General features: G+C 41.2%; 1 protein-coding gene and 1 long non-coding RNA gene across 4 annotated transcripts in view; both read left to right on the top strand.

Annotated features, from left to right (window-relative positions):
* Positions 1-3,289, top strand: part of LOC111850770 (uncharacterized) — a 73,849-nt gene extending 70,560 nt beyond the window's left edge. For 2 of the 3 annotated variants that reach the window (XM_072703852.1, XM_072703853.1), the window contains exons 2-3: positions 1,145-1,290; positions 1,586-3,289. In XM_072703852.1, the coding sequence (XP_072559953.1) occupies positions 1,179-1,290; positions 1,586-3,267 (1,794 nt within the window). In that variant the 5' untranslated portion in view covers positions 1,145-1,178 and the 3' untranslated portion in view covers positions 3,268-3,289. The remainder of the gene's footprint in view (positions 1-1,144; positions 1,291-1,585) is intronic. The other variant, XM_072703851.1, reaches the window with a different exon arrangement.
* Positions 3,290-11,959: 8,670 nt separating this feature from the next.
* On the top strand, positions 11,960-16,907 carry LOC111850748 (uncharacterized). Its single transcript, XR_002839871.1, has 4 exons — positions 11,960-12,026; positions 12,197-12,281; positions 15,570-15,698; positions 16,316-16,907. It is a non-coding gene; the product is annotated as an uncharacterized lncRNA (long non-coding RNA).
* The last annotated feature ends 708 nt before the right edge of the window (positions 16,908-17,615 follow it).

The raw sequence follows: 17,615 nt of genomic DNA, 5'->3' as shown, positions 1-17,615 counted from the left end.
CCTTACCTGTAATTAAACCCCGTATTCCCCGATACCCTGACGTCTGCGCCTTTGTCTCCATTCCGTCCCCACTCGGCACGACAATATTATTATAATTAAATGTATTAATGGTTTATTATTAATTATATTAAATTAATTATTATTATTAAAAAATCTTTATTTTTAAATGTGTTTTATTATATAATAATTACTGTTACTGTCTATCATTGTCTAAATGTATTTTTACTGTCTAAATATATGTATTCAGCTTGTGTAAACATGCATGATGCTATCACAGCGAATGCGAGGCTGAGACTGAAGCGTTAATATTAACAAACATTAATATCTCAGAAAGTAAAATGGCAAAAACGATTGAGACCTGGCATATGGGAGGCCAGCTTCACGGCGGTGGTACACTTAGCTAAGGACGTTTCAGAGAACCCTTAGGAATGTTAAGGTACAGCTTAAGGTAGGACTTGCGAATAACTTAGCCATAAGAAGGTTTCTGAAAACTCACCCCAGAACTGTATTAAAAATTATGAAAATGCCTTATACTGCGGTATAATGTATGTACAGTATGATGGTATGCAAAAGTCTGATCAAACCCAGTTAACTGTTGTAGTATTTGCGATGTGAGAATTGCATGTGTTTATTTTACAATGCTGATATTAATACTGCACATCTTCAAGCTCTAATTAGTATTATTTGACTGTAGTCTGTGGAGAGGGCATTCAGGTAGGAATTTCATTGTACTTTGTACATATGACACTGCTTTCTTAGCTCATATTGAGTTGGGAAGCAGAAGAAACTGCCATTAAATTTTGAAGATGCTCTACACCAGTGGTTCCCAACCCAGTCCTCAGGGACCCCAGACAGTCCACCTTTTTGCTCCCTCCCTGTACCTGTAGCATTACTTCCACACGTAGCTACACAAACGACACATGGAATGAACATACAATATATGTGCTGGCCATGATGTATAAGTGAGCCATTGTGAATGTTGAGTACAAACATGCCCGTAATCTCAAAAACAGGCAGCTGTAAATCACATCCAAAAATTATACTTTGTTTTAACCTGAAAATGAGATTTGTCTGATATTGTCTGATAGGCAATAGAACAGCCTATATTAATATATTAAATCTTAATTCTACCTTATTCTAACAGCTTATTCTGCCTTGTTTGGTTTTTGTGACGGAAGATGAAGGGTGCAGAGGTTCAGGATGTGACTGGGGAGGAGCTGACTGGTTCGCTTCCATTAAACACTGATGGGAGAAGGAGAAGCAAACGGATTGTGAAACCTCCAAACCAAGGTGATTTTAACTACCAGCAAATACCATCAAAACTGCAATTGTTTTGGTACATTTGGAGGTTATAGTCTGTGCTTCAAGTTGCCTTTTCAAACCAGCAGTGTTGTTACTCTGTGCACTTCAGGCATGTCAGAGATTGCAGTGTGAACAGCACACTGAGAACATGAACTGCTTATGGAGTAACAAATGCTCTTTAGAAGATATTTATTTGTCTCATTCACTTTTTTCCTGACTTTCTTTTTCTATTAACCCTGTTGTATGATCAGCACTGACTGACTTGTCTCTATCTTGCCCACAGGATGGAGAGCAGATGAATCCTCCCAAATCTTTGCTTGTACTCATGGTCCATCCTCCAACACAGCAGACATTGACCAGCACCGACATATCAAAAGATCTCACCCCAAGGAGTATGTCAGACAACTGAGGGCTGGAAGTGTCAACAACACCCAGCATTCCACGACTTCTGCGGGCCCCAGTGCCACTCAGCCCAATACAGACACACTCAGTACCCTGGGAGAAGCCAGTACAGACACTCTGACAGCTCAACGAGGTACCCAGGGTGAGAAGACTTTCAGTAAAATAAGTGGTTGTAAAAGAGACCAGCAGATTCACACAGGGGAGAGGCCCTACCAGTGTTCACAGTGTGGGAAGAGCTTCATTCGATTAGGACACTTAAATAGACACCAACAAATTCACACAAGGGAGAAGTCCTACCAGTGTTCACAGTGTGGGAAGAGCTTCAGTCGATTAGGACACCTAAATAGACACCAACAAATTCACACAAGGGAGAAGTCCTACCAGTGTTCACAGTGTGGGAAGAGCTTCAGTCGATTAGGACACCTAAATAGACACCAACAAATTCACACAAGGGAGAAGTCCTATCAGTGTTCACGGTGTGGGAAGAGCTTTAGTCGATTAGGACACCTAAATAGACACCAGTGGATTCACACAGGGGAGAGGCCCTACCAGTGCTCTCAGTGTGAGAAGAGCTTCCGTCGATTAGGAACTCTAAAGGGGCACCAGCAGACTCACACAGGGGAAAGGCCCTACCAGTGCTCCCAGTGTGAGAAGAGCTTTAGTCATTTTGAATCACTAAAGAAACACCAGTCCATTCATGCAGGAAAGAGGCCCTACCAGTGCTCCCAGTGTGGGAATAGCTTTAGTCATTTTGAATCACTAAAGATACATCAGCGAACACACACAGGGGAGAGGCCCTACCAGTGCTCCCAGTGTGGGAAGGGCTTCAATCGATTAGGACATCTAAAGCAACACCAGCAGACTCACACAGGGGAAAGGCCCTACCAGTGTTCCCAGTGTAAGAAGAGCTTCAATCGATTAGGACATCTAAAGCAACACCAGCAGACTCACACAGAGGAAAGGCCCTACCAGTGTTCCCAGTGTGGGATGAGCTTCCTTCGGTCAGGAACCCTAAAGAAGCATCAGCAGACTCACACAGGGGAGAGACCCTACCAGTGTTCCCAGTGTGGGAAGAGCTACAGTCGATTAGGACACCTAAAGGAGCACCAGCAGACTCACACAGGGCAGAAGCCTTACCGGTGTTCCCAGTGTGGGAAGAGCTACAGTCGATTAGGACACCTAAACGAACACCAGCGGATTCACACAGGGGAGAGGCCCTACAAGTGCTTCCAGTGTGGGAAGAGCTACAGTCGGTTAGGAAACCTAAAGGAGCACCAGCAGACTCACACAGGAGAGAAGCCTTACCAGTGTTCCCAGTGTGAGAAGAGTTTCCTTTGGTCAGGAGCCCTAAAAAAACATCAGCAGATTCACACAGGGGAGAGGCCCTACCAGTGCTCCCAGTGTGGGAAGAGCTTCAGACTATTAGGAACCCTAAAGAGACACCAGCGGACACACACAGGGCAGAGGCCCTACCAGTGCTCCCAGTGTGGGAAGAGCTTCAGTCGATTAGGACATATACAGAGACACCAAAAGACTCACACAGTTGACAGTTTATCACAGTAAGCCCAATAAATATGTTCTTCAATGTTTTTGTGAAAAGCGTTTTTGTTAGGTGCCCAGCATCAGTCCTGTTGATGTTTAGTATTTGTTTTACAAATACAAAAACAGTTTGTTACAATATATTAAATCAAATAGCCTTTTATTGTCAATTCATTATATGTCCATAACATACAGGGAATCAAAATGTCGTTTCTCTCTCCTCTTCGTAGTGCAAAAATATAAAAGTATACAAGATAAATACCATCTGTACAATATGTAAAAGTCAAAAACAGCAAAAGACCAGTCACAGTCTTGTGAAGAGGTGCATTTTTGGAGCATTTTTTGAGATGCAAGACAGTTAGCAGCAGAAGTAATATTGAGACTTTATATGGTAGCGGCTACATACTGTAGGGTACTTGGTAAGTAGTGACTCTCTTGTTACAGTCCAGGGGCAGGGGGCAAGGGGGGGTGGTGTGGTAGTGGACAGAGTTCAGCATCCTGACAGCTTGGTGGATGAAGGCTGAAGAGGGCAGGAGGCTGAAGAGGGAGAGTTGTCTGACCAGGAGAGGTCCTCCAGAGATGTACGCCCCCAGGAACTTGGTGCTACTCACCCTCTCCACAGCTGCACCGTCGATGATCAGTGGGGGGTGCTGTGAATGACCCCTCCTGAAATGATCCACGAGCTCTTTGGTCTTGCCCACGTTCAGGATCAGATTGTTGTCCTTACACCACTGGACTAGTTGGCTCACCTCGTTCCTGTAGTTGGCTTCGTCATTGTTAGTGATGAGCAGTGTTGGGGAAAGTTACTTTTAAATGTAATATATTACAATACTGAGTTACTCCCCCCAAAAAGTAACTAATTGCATTACTTAGTTACTTTTTATGGAAAGTAATGTGTTATATTACTTTTGAGTTACTTTTGTGTTACTTATTTCTTACCTGGCTAAAGCTTTATGTTATTCAGGCCTTAGATGTGTTTTTTTGACTAAGAAATTCAGCATTCAACAACAGCCTTTATAACCTCACCTTAAGGGGTAGCGTGTGGCTCAGTGGGCTAAGCCGTGTGCCTGTAATCACAAGGTCACCGGTTAAAGCCCAGCCTCAGCACATCTGCAGGTCCTTCAGCTCAACCCCCAGCTCCCTGGGTGCCACTACAAAGAGTATTATTATTATTTCATTTTCTTTTAAAAACACATATATAGAATAATAATAATTATATAATATTCTCAGAACTTTCAGAGCTATGCATGCCATTTAAAAAAAATCTCTTAACATTAATTATTGAAAGTTGAAAATTAATGTAAGTTTTTATTTTTGTTTTGGTTGGCTATGGCCTACATAAAGTAAATTCACTGTCCAGTGAGATAATAAAGAGTGCAATATAGGCTAGATAATTGCCATTGTGAAATAAGTTATATTAGGGCAAAAGACAGATCTTAAACATTTAAAATGTTTAATAACTTTTTAGAGAACAATGAAATTGTACTACAGAACAAACAACATCCCCAATTAAACATAAATCTTTCAGCTATAATTTGAAAAATTGCTTGACATAGAATAAACAAATGTATAAGCTGATTGCAATAGACCAAAACTCTTGAGTTTTCTACTAAGTGTCCTCAAACAAAAATTAGTTTTCATCCTGACGCCGTGGGATATTCGTAGCAAAATTCAATGCGGCTTTGAAAATGCATTCCGAGCTGACCACGCCCACCCTACGGCCTCTGTGAAATTTCTTGTTTACTCAAGTGATCTGAATTCCTTAGTTCAATTATTATCAGATTATTCAAGTCAGTCTGTGTGTTTCTATGATGCTTCAAAAACATTATTTCTCTGTTCACGCTCCACTTCATCTGCCAATGAATTCAACGATCTTAATTATCAGATCTCCAGCCGCCATGTTTCAAACGATCTAAACGTAAGGCGCTTCCGCCAATCCCCGCCTTGACGCAATGATTGCCGTAGGGTGGGCGTGGTCAGCTCGGAATGCATTTTCAAAGCAGCACTGAGTGCGTGATTCTACGTGACTACGTTCGTTTTAATTAAATATTTTTTTAAGCAAATTAATTAAAATAGAAAAGTAACTCGCGCTACTTTTTTAAAAAAGTAACTCAAATATTAATGTGTAAATCTATAAAGTAATGCATTATATTACTCGTTACTTAAGAAAAGTAATATTATTACGTAACGCACGTTACTTGAAGCGTTACCCCCAACACTGGTGATGAGACCGACCACGGTTGTGTCATCTGCAAACTTGACAATGTGGTTGGTGGGGAAGGATGGACTTAATGTTCTGTAATGACCAGCCGCTCGAAGCACTTCATGGTGGTCGAAGTGAGTGCTATGGGCCAATAGTCATTATAGCTGGATGGGAGGAGCTTTTTATGGACAGGAATTATAGTTGTGACTTTAAAGCATGTGGGAACAACAGCTTGGTCCAGGGAGATGTTAAAGATAAGGACATCTTTGAGCTCCTCAGCACAGTCCTTCAGAGCACGACCAGGTATGTTTGGTCTGGCTGCCTTACGTGGGTTGATCCTAGAGAGGGTTCTCTTTACGCTGGCTGGGGACACATATGGCCCGCTCGCCCCGGGGGGGGGGGGGATGGTTTTCTGTGCCAGAGTGCTCTTTTGTGTTATTTAGACAGTTGAGCAGTGCAATGTCTCTGTTGCAGGTCTGTGGTGGGGGTTTATAGTTTGTGAGGGTTTGGATGCCACGCCAGAGAGACCGTGCATCTCTGCTGTTGCTGAAGTGCCTAGATAAATTCTTGCTGTGCCGTCGTTTTGCATATTGAAGGTAGTCTTCTACTACAAAAGTTAAAATTAGAAACTGTTGAAAAATTGCACTGAATTAATGACACTTGAATATCTAATTTAAACTGAGTGTGTGAGGGAATAGCAAGCAGACACAGGGGCACAGAATGTGTTACTAACCCAAACTTTACTGAAAATGCAAAAATAATCAAAATACAAAAGAATATTCAACAAAGGAAAATCCTGGGCTCAATAAAATGAGGTCAACCAAACAGAATGAAATCAAAATTAAAGCATAATATAACTCAACTTGAACTGAACATAACTGACCTCCCAAATAACACACTGGGGAAACATATACTGGGTGATCCAGCAACACACACAAGGGGGAAACACATGCCATAACATTTATACCTACATGCCAATAAACCCATAAACCCCATAATATATTTAGCCCATCAAATTATACAAACAATTTTATAAAGAAAAACTAAATCAAAAACGTTAACTAGAATATAATAAACAACTATGCCAAAACCCAACTTCCCATCCACCTACTGCAGGCACCTGTTGGTACCACCGATTGGAATTTAAGGGGAACCATGATGATCTAGGCTGTTGGCCCACTGGACCGAAAAAATGCACGCACCAACTCCAGCTGTTCCACTCCTCCAGACAACTGCAACTTAAGAATATAAACACATAAATGTCACAACCGTACCTCGTTAAATGAACATCCTGACAAATAAAATTGATTAAATGTGCCTTGTGTGTTTCATGAGAATAGTGATGAAAAACCAAACCATGTATAAATGCATATAAATGAAACCTGGGTAAAACATATTCAAGTAGTACTTGTGCATGCAGCTCAAGGCGGGGTTACCATATTACCATTGTGTGGCCGTCTCTGGCCATCACAGAGTGGATCATTTAATAGTTATTGCTTTTTAATTTGGAGATCAACTGAAATTCATCAAGGTTTCCTGGATATCAGATGTTTTGGTTTCTGACTACTATTGTGTGTTTTCAGATGTCATTGTGCACCATGAGCAGGAATGAGAGGAATGTAACTAAATGCTACCTTACAACTAATTCTGCTGGTGCGGTTAATAACCTTATGCTCTCTCTTTCTCCTCAACTCCCCCTCCCTTGTAATGCAGTTGCAGAGAGATTTAGGCCTAACTTCAGAATTACAGGAAGTTTTCAGTAGGACAATACTATTTATGCAAAGGGCTCTATTTTGATGCAGCTAAGATTTGTACACGCCCTTCAATATTTTTCCTCTTTTAACTGTGGAAAAGACTTTGCGCCAGCACAAGACATAAAAAGGTTGTCCTAGCTCACCTCACCTTTAAAAGGCAGCTGCACATGAACTACAGCAGATTGCTGTTTTAACGGCATGTTTGCCCAGCAAACCAGATCGGCTTTCGTCCGAGGAAACAAACATGTTTTTGCGTGAGGTGAAAATGCACATGGTCTACAGGAGCACTGAAATCGATCTAAGCCTTTCGAGGTGAAGCAGGCGTGGGAGGAGGTAGCAGCGAGTGTGTCTTCATGTTATGACATCACCAGATCATCTGCGCAGTGCTGAAAGCAGTATGATGATGTCAGAAGACGAGCAAACCAGAAGCAGAATTTTGCTTGTGTGTGTTTTTTTATTTTAATTTTGGGTCTGCAGTTCGCAAAATATAAATAAATGTACAATCTGTGTTCCACCAAAACACAACATACAGTTTGTAAGGTTTGGTCCTGAGCTTCCACTTCAGCTGTGCGCCATTTTGGTGCCACATACAGCGGCATGCAAAAATTTGGGCACCTTTGCTTAAAATGTCTGTTACTGTGAATAGTTAAGTGAGCAGAAGATGAACTGATCACTAAAAGGCATAAAGTTAAAGATGACAAATTACTTTCATATTTTAAGCAAGGTTACATTTTTATTTCCATCATTCACAGGTACAAAATAAAAAAATAATAACAAGGCCCTGAAGCAAAAGTTTTGCTCAGTACTTAGTATTCCAACTGATTTTTGACTGGACTCAGGGGTTCCCTGTCATGCTGGAAGTCCACCTCCAGCTCCTTCGTCTTGCTAATGAGAATGGAAAAGGAGACACAAGTGCATGACAGCTGTCACCTCATACGTCGAGAATTCAAGAAGTTTGCTGATGAGGCCTGTTGATCACCATGGCAGCATTGGACCCATATGGGTAGTAGTGTTTTTGGAGGGTGTGAGGAGATGGGTGCATGATGAGGTCAGGGTTATAGGGCCATCAGCTCCCCCAGGCTGCTGTCATGGGCATGGCAGAGGGCAGGGTCCTCCACTGCCATCAGGTAAGAAACATCACGGGCACTACCAGAATCCCAGAAGTGTTGTACCAAGCAAATGGACCTTAGGCCAGAGGCTTGTATCACATAAGCAAAGCTTTGAAGACAAGTTCCAACTTAATCAAACCAAATAAATGTGATCCAAGATAACTGTTATCACGTTACTGACTATCGGCAATCTATGTATAACCAGTGGATATTCTTCGTTCATAGAGGAAAACATCCAAGATCAGAGGACTCATCCCAGATTGTCTATAGATACATTTATCCTGCTATTTTGGTTCTTCAAAGTCATGGGAGAATTGGATTAACCTAGATGGATTAAATGATCCATTCTGTATATAACATATACAGCCGTGGAAAAAATTATGAGACAATTTTTTGTTTCACTCATTTCTCAATTTATGGGTTTGCATCTGTAAATAATATATATTTTTCTGCAAACTGCAGCCTGGTTTTTCTGTGTCTCATTAATTAGTTCTTCTCACACCCGCACTTAATGTTTTCCATTCCTTTTGAAGGTCGAAACTGTGAGATAAGTTAACGGTCATCTCTGGCATTACAAAGTCGCGGCTGCCCTTTACTCGGCTGCTCTGTAGTCATTCCCAGTGTCTCCTGCTTCACTTCTTCTTCTGTCCTGCTGTCCTAGAAATGTTGAACCTGAAAGCATCTTGCTGCTCAGCGTATCCTTCAGCCAGCAGAACCACAATTAAACCGTAATTTAAAAATACAGATTTGTTTAAAAATATAGAGTGGTCTCTTAATATTTTCCACAGATGTATGTATGTATTATGAGAGTACAGTCAGCCCTCATGCATTCGCGCTTCATGGTTCACGAATTCATTTTCATTTTATAATAGTATTGATAACTATAACAGGTCAGAGACAAATATGGGTTGGCAAGATGAGCAATTCAAAAAACTTTTAAAAACTTGTTTTAAAAGCATGCATCAGGTTTGTTAAAATGTACAATTAGTATTCATACATTTGCACCATTTTTTTTGTTTTACACATCTGGGACCTGGGTTCGAGTCTCTGTGTTAAGGTGAGTACACAGGGCCGTTAGGGCCAATCACTGAAAAGGACGCTCAGGAAGCTGTGGTAGTGATTCTACTGGCCCAGATGCCGGCTGGACACCCAGCTATTGGTGCACCGTTGCGATACAATCACAGCTTGGAAGGGTCCTAGCTGGCAGTCCCAGGCTCGCCTGCAGCCATACCTGGTGGGCACCTCCATAGAGTGGCTTGGGGTCCTATGCCTTTTCCTCCGCACCGACTCCGGGAACCGCTACATGATCGTGGCCATGGATTACTTCACAAAGTGGCCTGAGGTGTATGTGGTTTCTGACCACCACCACAGCAGCTAAGCTCACTGATGAGCTATATTTGCAGGTTCAGGGCACCTGAATGCGAGTGTGTTGTCAGTATGACTGGTTCGGGTCCAATAAACGCCACCTCATGGTGTCTTTGACTGATCAATATTGGAGGCCTGACTGTGCGACCCACTTTTACAATATGTTAATGCCAATTTGGTGTGTGGTATGACAGCATAATCAGTTTATCTTTTTTTTTGTGAGTTCCTTCATGTTAGCATACATTAAGCCTATGGAGGATGCCACTCCATGAATGTTCTATGAATGCATTATGAAGGTGCAGTTGATGTAAAATGTTACCCAATATTACATATTCATTTTTTAGGTTATCTGTAACAATACAAGTAGCAAAGAAGAAAAGGTTTTTTTTTTTACCACAGTCATGCGGTGTGTATTCTGACACCCAGTAATATTTGATTACTCTTATAATAGGGTGTTCGTTTCAGGAAGAGGTAGAGGCTTTTCCTTGAATAGCACTTAACATTTAGACATTACAATGAATGACCTGAATCGTCGGGATGAACAGTGGTGTCAAATCACTGAAACAGAGAGAGGACATCAAGAAGCACTTTTCATTTTTTTTTGCTTTCAATCCTTTTTGTATTACTTTTATGAATTATGCATTTATTTTTCAAAATGCAAATACAGAAGGCATCATCTGAATACCAAATATTACATTCACAATGTCTCCAGAAGTTAAAATACACAACATGGACAAAAGTATTGGGACGTACCTCTTAATCATTGAATCCAGGTGTTTCATTCAGACTCATTGCCATAGATGTATAAAATCTAGCACCTAGTCATACAGTCGGGTTTACAAACATTTGTGAAAGAATGGGTCATTCTGGAGAGCTCACTGAATTCAAGTGTTGTACTGTTATTGTCTATTGTATTGGTAATGTCTAAATTTTTAGTTAAACCCCTTACCCCTTTTTTGCACCAAAACGCCTGCCCTCAAGTCATTCAGCGGGTGTTGTGGTGAAACAGAAAGGGGTTTTATTGAACTCAACAGAACAAAGACTAGAAATAAACTGGATTGCGTGGGATCAAAACGGGAATACTGGAACACAAGAGGGCACATACAACAAGAAGGTTTGATTTCAATGACTGGATTAACAAAGATGGGACAAACAGGAACTTTTACTCATAAACTAATAAGGGGCAACAAGCATCAGGCATGGTCCATTAGGGCCACTTGAGAGAGGAGACAGAAGGGTTAGGAGGATGTGGTGGGCAAGATGTAAGACTCATAGGATGCCACCTTTGCAATAAGTCAGTTCATGAATTGTCTTCCCTGCTAGATATTCCACAGATGTGTGGTATTACTGCAAAGTAGAAACGTATAGGAACAACAGAAACCCAGCCACAAAGTGGCAGATTGCAGAGAGTAACAGGGCAGGGTTGCCCAGTGCTGAGGTGCCAAACTTTGCCAATGCTCTGTTGACTCAATAACAACAGAGTTCCAAACTTCCCTAGCACACAATCTGTGCGCTGGGATCTTCATGGAATGGGCTTCCATGGCCGAGCAGCTGCATGCAAGCCTCACCTAACCAAGCGCAATGGCAATTGCTAGAGATGCAGTAAAGCACACTGCCACTGGACTCTGGAGCAGTGGAAATATGTTCTGTGGCATGATGAATCACACTTCTCTGTCTGACAGTCTGATGGAGGAGTCTGGGTTTGGCGGATGCCAGGAGAATGTTACCTGCCTGGTTGCATTGCGCCAACTGCAAAGTTTGGTGGAGGAGGGATAATGGTATGGGGTTGTTTTTCAGGGGTTGTGCTGGGCCCCTTAGTTTCAGTGAAGGGAACTCTTAATGCTTTCAGCATACCAAGACATTTTGGACAATTCTATGCTTCCGACTTTGTGGGAACAATTTGGGGAAGTCCCTTCTCTGTTCCAGCATGACTGTGCCCCCAGTGCCCAAATCAAGATCTATTAAGACATGGCTGGGTAAGCTGGTTGTGAAAACCTTTGCAAAAGAACAGCAGCTGTTATAGAAAGGGATGTCATAATAGTTTCTGTAGCCAGGTGGCCCAATACTTTTGTTCATATAGTGTAGCTTTGAGCAGTAGATGATGATTATTATTATTGTTATAGCTATGTTAGGTATAATATCAGTATCTGCAAATTGTCATGTTTCCATAATTGGGGACTTTTTCCAGTGCCTTTGAGTCTGGGACAATGGGATGGGCCCAGTGACGAAGCTGCAGTTACTTGATACACTGAAAAGAGTGAGCCTTGTTCACATCAGTGTGAAATGTAAAAGATAGTATAAAAGACCTTTCTTTTCGCAATCAGCATTCAACCGATTCCAACCTTCCAGTAGGTATGTTAGCTAGTTAGTCATGTGCTGAACTAATCATAATTTTCATAGCTGTATTAAGTGTTTGAAATCTTTAATGTAATTTTAAATCATGTTGCAAAGTTGAATGCTGTTCTATGGTTATATTCAACAGCTTATTTAATTGGGTTTTCTTGCTTGTTTCCTTCCTGTAGAAGAGGTGTCACTAAGGAGTTGCAGGAACTTGCAGGATGAGATTGTGGATGCTTACATTGTGTGTGCTTCTCTCTGCCTGTTACGGTGAGTGAAAAGATTTATGTCAATATATATAAAAATTTCTGATATCAGCAAAACAATATGTTTGCATGTTAAACATTCTTGGTTTGCTTGGTTATGTTACAAAAAATGTAAACATTTATATAAGTGCCAGGTAGCATGAAACAAGTAAATAGTTTTATTCAATTTGAGTATATAAAAGTTTGTGTAGGAAAACAAATCTTCAGATGCTCTTTGTATTGTATAGTTTTTTGATGTGTGTTTGAGCAACAGACTGACCAGTAACTGTGATCACAGTATAGCTGGCTTTTCTGACATAATATTTAGATACTGCCCATAATATTCACACCACCAGACAGCTGTGAGGTTTCCTGAAAGATTATGTGTTCTATAATGCTCTAGATCAGGGATCACCAACCTTTTTGAAATTGAGAGATACTTCACGGGTACTGAGTCATACGAAGGGCTACCAGTTTGAAACGCCCTCCTAAACTTATCTAAACTTCATGTATAATAAATATGTTTTAAATGTTTTTTTTAGATATTGTCATTTTCAAATCTATATAAATGCAAATGTGATTAAAGTGAATAGCAACAGGATAAAATTTTAGACGCTGCTCACTGGTGAGTTGCGTTATTTTTAGAACAGGTCCGCAGGCGACTCATGTGGTCCTTGGGGTCATCCTGGTGCCCACGGGCACCATGTTGGTGACCATTGCTCTATATTATATAAATATGGTTTCACATTTTCACATAAACTTGTCAGCTTGTCAGACATTTTTCAAATGGCTTCATGCTGTCAATTTCTCAGAAGAAAAAAGAAATTATGACTAAAATAAATGTGTCTTAGATTTTTTTCCCCATGTACTTATATCATTTATAAACAGGACTGGCAAAATTTCACACCTTGACAATCATGGAAAACATGACAAGGTCATTTTCAGCATTTTCAGCAACAGTCTGCATCACGTGCCCATACACAGACGCTAAACATTCTGTGTAGAATTCACAAAATATTCTCTAATAAACAGGAACAGTAACTACAACTAACAAGTTTTTAAAATACTTTCAGATTTTTTGATGAGCTGTTCCAGATTTCATTAAATCAACATGATTTTTGTTTGGGTTTGGTGACAGATTTATTTTAGATTTTATGTTCTTAAGTTAGTATTTTGAAGTATGTATAATGCTGAGATTTTTAAATAATGTGACATAATAATTGAAGTGGCATCCAGTATCTCTGGATTTGCTGATAAGTTATTGCCAAAAACAGAAGTTCCGTGCTGGTTCACATGTTCCGTGCTGGTTCACAAAAATGAATGTTTAAGTTTCCACATGTTCTTCAAAAGGTGATGCAGTAGGTAGCACTGCGGTGTCACATCTGTGAAGCTGGATGTTTGAATCTAATGAATGTCCATGCAGAGCTGGATCATAAAGCAGTGAGTTCTGTTCAGACACTCTTTGAATGTTTCTCAACCCGGCCCTCAGGGACCCCCAGCCAGTACACATTTTTGCTCCCTCCCAGCTCCTGAGAAGGAGTAAAAACATGGACTGCCGGGGGGGTCCCTGAGGACTGGATTGAGAACGTGATGCAGATCTGGAGTGATGCACCTTCTGCTTTCTGCTTATTGTTCCCGAAGAGCTTACTGCCCACTGACGGTGAAACTGTTTTGCTGCTAATCTACAAGTTTGTGTCACTGTTATGGTCCCTTGTAGAGCCTATTTTAGCCTTCATCTGAATTCCTTTTGTTTCTGATCCAGTGCCCACTGATCCCTGATTCGCTGATCCCTGATTCACTGATCCCTGATTCACTGATCCCTAAACTGAAGCGAGGCCTTCATCTAGAAAACAGCACAACCTCATTCACTTAATTTTAAGCTGGGAATTGGTAGTACATAGGTAGAGTAGGTTGTATTTATTATAATACAGTACCAGTCAAAAATTTGGACACACATACCCATATAAAGCTTTATTTGTTCTATTTTCAACATTTTAGAATAATTATAAAGACATCAAAACTATAAAATAACATGTGGAATTATGCACTGAACAAAAAAATTAAATCTGTTGGGTGAGGGCAGCTCTGTGGATTGGGACTCAGAAGGTTGCTGGTTCCAGTCCCGAGGTGGTAAAGTGGGACACACCAAGCCATCTACAAAGGAGAGTGGTAGAGTGTTGCATCACATGACCTCGCTACCTGACCTAAACACAGTAGGTTTGGAGGAGTTTGACCAGAGAGCAAAGGAAAAGCAGCCAATGAGTGTTCAGCATATGTGGGAGGCCCCTTCAGGACGGCTGAACAAGCATCCCAGGAGGTCACCTCATGGAACTGGCATAGAGGAGACAGTGGGGTCAGCCAGTCTCTGGAGCAACTGGGGTTAAGGGCCCAATGGTGGGATCAGTCAGCCAACCACGGGATTTGAATCCCAATCCCAATCCACAGAGCTGCCCCCCCCTAAACAAACTCATCTTTTAAAACAGTTTTTTGATCAATGCATAATTCCGTATGATATTTTATACTTTTGATGTCTTTATGATTATTGTAAAATGTAGAGAATTGTACAAATAAACCTTTCTACAGGTAGGTCTGTCAAAACTTTTGACTGGTACCCTGTTAGTCAGATGCATTTATTTTATCATGTAAAGACACCATTTCTGAAATTACCCAGTAGGGTACAATAATATCATAGTGTGATATTTATCACAATATTAGATATATCATTACATCCCTACTCTCCAGTAATGTGCACTGCTAGGGAAATATTGGGCCAAACCGAAAAAATTGCTAATACATTAAGCTTTTAATGGTCGAAGTACACAATATAGCAATATACTCCGGAGCGAAAAATATGGGCCAGTGCCAAAATTGGTAAAACATTGAGCTTTTAGTGGTTTCAACAGTAAATAATCAGTCAGGTTATTAGCAGGTATTAAACAAATTGATAAAGTAACTTAGCTATTCCCTGTGGTTAACCTCTGGACAGCTTTCTACAGAAAGAAGAGTCAATGTTGTTCCACTCAACGTTAATGGCTTCAAACAGTTGGTGAGTTGTTGAAAAACAGTTCCTGGTTAGTTTGTGTTTAATGTGAGGCCAGATATTCTCTACAGGGTTCAAATCCAAACTCTGACCAGGTAATTTTGAATTTGGGCCATTTTTTTGCCCAGGAGTATAAATCAAGATCATTGATAAGAATTCATTTTGAAAATGTAAGTGATATAGATTGGTAGTAAAGGAGTGAACAGAGAATAGGGCAGGACTGATGGGATGTTGAGGTTGTTGCCATAGTGATACCCTGTCTGCTTGTCTTAGTTACACAGCAGCTGAAATGTAACCACTGCATAGACATCAGAGAGATGCCCGACTGCAGCCAACCTGAGGAGATCGAATGCAGCCCCCCTCACAGCTACTGCCTGAATATGACAATGTACCCACCTGCCTGTGAGTGAATCGCCCCAGCAGCCAGCTGATGCAATGATAGAACATGGCGTCCCATTCAGGGTGTTCCTGTCTTGGGCCCTATGCTGCTTAGGATAGGCTCCAGAACCACCTGTGTCTCTATACTGGATAAGCAGATGGATGGATGAGTGGATGACTATGTAAAATGTAGTGAATTGTACAAATAACCCTTTCTATAGGTAGGTCTGTCCAAACTTTTGACTTTTGATATTTATTTCATCATGTTAAAGACACCACTTCTGAACTTCAGGTTACAGTACCCAGTGGGGATGTAACCTGAAAAATAAAACAGCTTCAGTTGGTAGAATGGACAAATTGCGAAAGAAAGAAAAAAGGTTAAAAATGCGAGTACAGTCATTGTACAGCTGTGGGAAATGCATGCTCATGCCACACTCAAATTCTTTCACAAACAAACAAACTTCCTATTAAAATTACCTTGAGGTTATGTCACATTAAAGTCATATTCCCTCAATATGACAGCGTGCTCATATTCCTGTCCCGGGACGCCGTTAGTTATTACATTAAAAATGGTTACTTCCCCGGCCGTGGCAGGTCTGTCTCTCACCAACATGACCGGCTGCTTGTCTTCCTATCCACAGATGGCATCGTGCGACGCTGTGCCACCTCGCGGGACTGCACGTATATAAAAAGCAGGCCTGTGCACCTGATGGACGCAAACTGCTGTAAGACCGATCTCTGCAACTGAGCTCGGCTGAGCCAATTGGAGGAGAAGCTTCCTTGCTTGGACCTAGCGAATCAGTAGCTCATTGTGCATTTAGCAGAACCAATCACAGATCTTGAGCTGAAATAAAGAGGTATTGCTGGCAGTCTTTGTTCTTATTGATAATTAATGATCTTAATTAATCCTAAGATACTGGTACATAATGGCCATGATATTGCACTTAATGAATTGACTTTGAACTTGAGTAATGACACCTTGAAATTGAAAACCATTGAAATTATAGCAACTAAAAAATGAAGCTTATTGCTTTGTATTTCTTTTAGACTCAGGGGTGAAATATGTTTATAGAAATCTATAGAATATCAGCAGAATGTCTATGTACTACCTATTCCCAGCTGTTGTATCAAACCCCACACTATAAAGAACTGCAAAGTTCTGTCATTTTTTGTCATAGATTGCTTGCAATGATTTACAAGGTTCACTGATCATTAAAATGCACAAAACACTGACTGTCATGCTCTACAGTACTCTTTAAAAACTGCCATGTATATTGCATGTTGTGTAGATATGTTGTGTGTGGCTCTGTGCGTCTGGTTTCTGTGCCGTTATCAGAAAATATGAATTCTGGCACCAGCAGGCTGATGCCACCGTTGGGCCCCCAAGCACGGCCCTTAACCCCTAATGTCCTGGGGGTGCCGGGATGCTGGCCGGTCCTGTGCTATGACCCCCAAGCTTATTCTTACTTCTCTGTGTCTTTCATGGAGAGTAAGATGGGACAGGCAAAAGATAATGTCCCCGCAGGGATGAATAACATATCACTTTTCTATTCTGTATGTTACACTGGACTGGAACAAGGAAATCAAACTGCCTGTATGAACTCAGCAATTTGGTCAGTCCATAGAGTCTGTCCTCCTGTCTCCGAGGAGCATCACAGACCTGATCAGCCAGATGGGCAGTCAGGACGAGGACAGGGGAACCGGGAAGATGAATCAGGACTCATGAACCACAAAACCTTTGCCATGACAGGAAAGCCCAGTTCTGAGAAGAGAGATAAAAACAGGACCCAGACACCCGAGAGTCATGGACTCCTTCCCAGACGGAGGGCTGGAATTACCCCTTGAGCTTCTGCAGTCAGGGAGCCTACAGAGCTTATCTGCGAGTGTTTCAAGATCAGACCGCAAGCTGCAGAATATTTTTTATCCATCCACCCATGCATC

This window comes from Paramormyrops kingsleyae, chromosome 20, assembly GCF_048594095.1.
Source record: "Paramormyrops kingsleyae isolate MSU_618 chromosome 20, PKINGS_0.4, whole genome shotgun sequence".
Taxonomy (NCBI): domain Eukaryota; kingdom Metazoa; phylum Chordata; class Actinopteri; order Osteoglossiformes; family Mormyridae; genus Paramormyrops; species Paramormyrops kingsleyae.
This window is presented reverse-complemented; position numbering and strand designations above follow the sequence as displayed.